Here is a 2,362-nt window from a genome sequence, read left to right on the forward strand (position 1 = left end):
TTGTTGTTATTTATATCAGGTCGCACTTGTTGGTGGAGAACGCTGCTCCTCATTGGCTAAAGGCCCTGCCATTGTACTGTTGGTCTTTTTGTTTATTATTTCTTGGGTTTGAGATATTTCCAACTAGGAAGCAGTGTTGATTTTGACAGGAACCTTTGATTTAGTTTTAGTCATTGTCTCTTGAGTAATTCCAGTTACTTTTAGTCATATTTTAGTCATCTGAGATGTTTTACTTTTAGTTTACTTTTAGTTGACTAAATATCAAGGTTTTAGTCGTATTGATTGAAAACGTATTAGAAGTTTGCATGGGAAAAGTTGTTTCATGACCGACCATACAGTTCACTGGTACAAGGTCAACTAAAAGGATACATACAAAAAAAGCCTATGGATTGTTTCAATTGAGGATATAACATTGAATGACAGACAGATAGAACAGAGAATTATGCCAAAGATATCATAAAGAAAAAAGAAAAACAGTTGTAAATGGAAAATAAATGGTATTTACAATAGAAAGGAAGGGATTTACACTCCTTTGAGGCCTTTGGTAGGCTGTTCCACATTTTAGTGGCATAGCAGAACGCACAACCCTTTTTTTGTCAAATCTGGATGATCTGGTGATCTGTGGAGCTGCCTCTGGTGTTGTAGTTGTGAACATCCTTGATGTTTTGGAAGTATTTTGTCAGGTACATGGGTATCTTAGTGGTGTAGTGTATCTTGTACACCAGGCCCATTGCAAGATGCGATACTCTGTCAGCTACTGTGAGCCACCTCACACTTAAAAAGTGATTAGCAGTGAGGTGAGCCTGGGAATCTAAATCTGCAATTGATTTAGCCGACTAAAATGTATTTTGGCCGGCTGTGATGGCGTTGAAATCATGAAAATATCTCAGAAAATAGCAGATCTCCAAGCTCAATGCCACTGTCTGGAAGAAAAAGTATCAATGGAGGGTTTAGGGAATTGCCACCTCCGGTTCCACCTCCTGGTTACACAAGGGACAGGTGGTCCTCTTCATGCCTCTCAGCCAGGGGTCCAGACACCCACTGTGGTAGGCATGAGAGCATGGCAGCACCCTGAGCTCGTCCCCTTCCTCGTACTCTGTGAGGCAGATGGAGCACACGTCGTAGGGGTCCCCTGTCTGGTACTCGTGGAATTGTTTCTTTCGCAGCTCCCGTCTCCTCCGGCCGTCTGCCAACAGCTCCAGATGAGTTCTGAGGAGCACGAAGATGACCAGGTACAGCACCAGGACGGAGAGAGCCGCCCACACGGACCCTAATAACCACCCAAACGTCGACGCCCAAATTGACCCTAGCATGGCAAACATTAGCATGGCAAACATTAAAAGGTTTTCGTTTTGGGTTAACAGTCGGGTTTGGCTTGACTTCTTCAACCGACACTCAAACGCAGCATTCCACAGGATTACAGAGGAGTACAGGCACGCGGGTGAGAGGACAGAGTCCCAAACGCAAAGGCTCATCATGCACAAGTAACCTAGGAGTCCCAACGTTAACCCTAGCACTGACACTTCTGGGCTTAACGCTGACATGCGGTCTAAAGCGATGGCCGAGCTTGCAAACCCCAAGGCGCTGAAGCCAACGCCTAACATGCAGAAGAAGCGGACAATCTCACCGAGGACAGCGAAAGTATTCTGAAGGGCGTCTGGCGTCAGGACAACATGGCCGCTCTTGTCACCAGTATAGAGGCGTTTCAGAGAATGGCCGGTCTCCGCACTCACAAACATGGAAGGGATGTGTATCTCCGTCCATGTGCCGACGTCCCAGGTGTATCCCATGCTGACCCGAGCGCCAGACGACGTAGAGTTGACGTCGTGAACGACGGCGGCCCTGTACCCGGCCATCTGGGCGTTGAGGACCTGGACGTGGAAGCTGCAGTCGTCGGAGCGCTCGACGAGGGCGATGAATTCATCATGTTCGCGAGGGGGCGGAGCTACGGGATCACACGCGTTCTCCGGCTGTGCGGCGACGAGGAAGCCCTTCTGTCCATCTCGAGGTGGGAGGCCGCCAAAAAGCGATGAGAGTCCGTTGAAGTTCCTATGTCCACCGTCGACTGAGTAGGCGGCGATGTCGCCCCCTACGGGCGACTGCGTGGCGAGGGCGGCGAGGAGTAGGAGGGAAACGATGATGTTCCGTTTGGTCAACAGCATATTAGCTTTATTCTGTACTACTCAGTGAGGAACAACTTCATGAGCCTTGTCCTGTAGACCCAGTTTATATCAGCGGTGCAACAGCGAGCTAAAAATGGGATATTACGACTGTGGTTGCCACTATATTGTCTGGATAGCCAAATTGTCATGTGAAGCTCGACCAATCCTCAAGGTTGCACCACTCCTTCATTGAACTCAAT

General features: G+C 48.2%; 1 protein-coding gene across 1 annotated transcript; it reads right to left on the minus strand.

Moving 5' to 3' along the window:
- Positions 1-950: 950 nt before the first annotated feature.
- On the minus strand, positions 951-2,162 carry LOC308282086 (E3 ubiquitin-protein ligase RNF13-like; the record flags this gene model as incomplete). The annotated part of the gene is made up of 2 exons (XM_080722430.1): positions 951-1,270; positions 1,628-2,162. The coding sequence occupies 2 exons, from the start codon at positions 2,160-2,162 to the stop codon at positions 951-953; spliced, it is 855 nt and encodes a 284-aa protein (XP_080578556.1).
- Between the last annotated feature and the right edge of the window lie 200 nt (positions 2,163-2,362).

Source organism: Nannobrachium achirus (assembly GCF_963921795.1).
Source record: "Nannobrachium achirus genome assembly, chromosome: 3".
Classification (NCBI taxonomy): Eukaryota; Metazoa; Chordata; class Actinopteri; order Myctophiformes; family Myctophidae; genus Nannobrachium; species Nannobrachium achirus.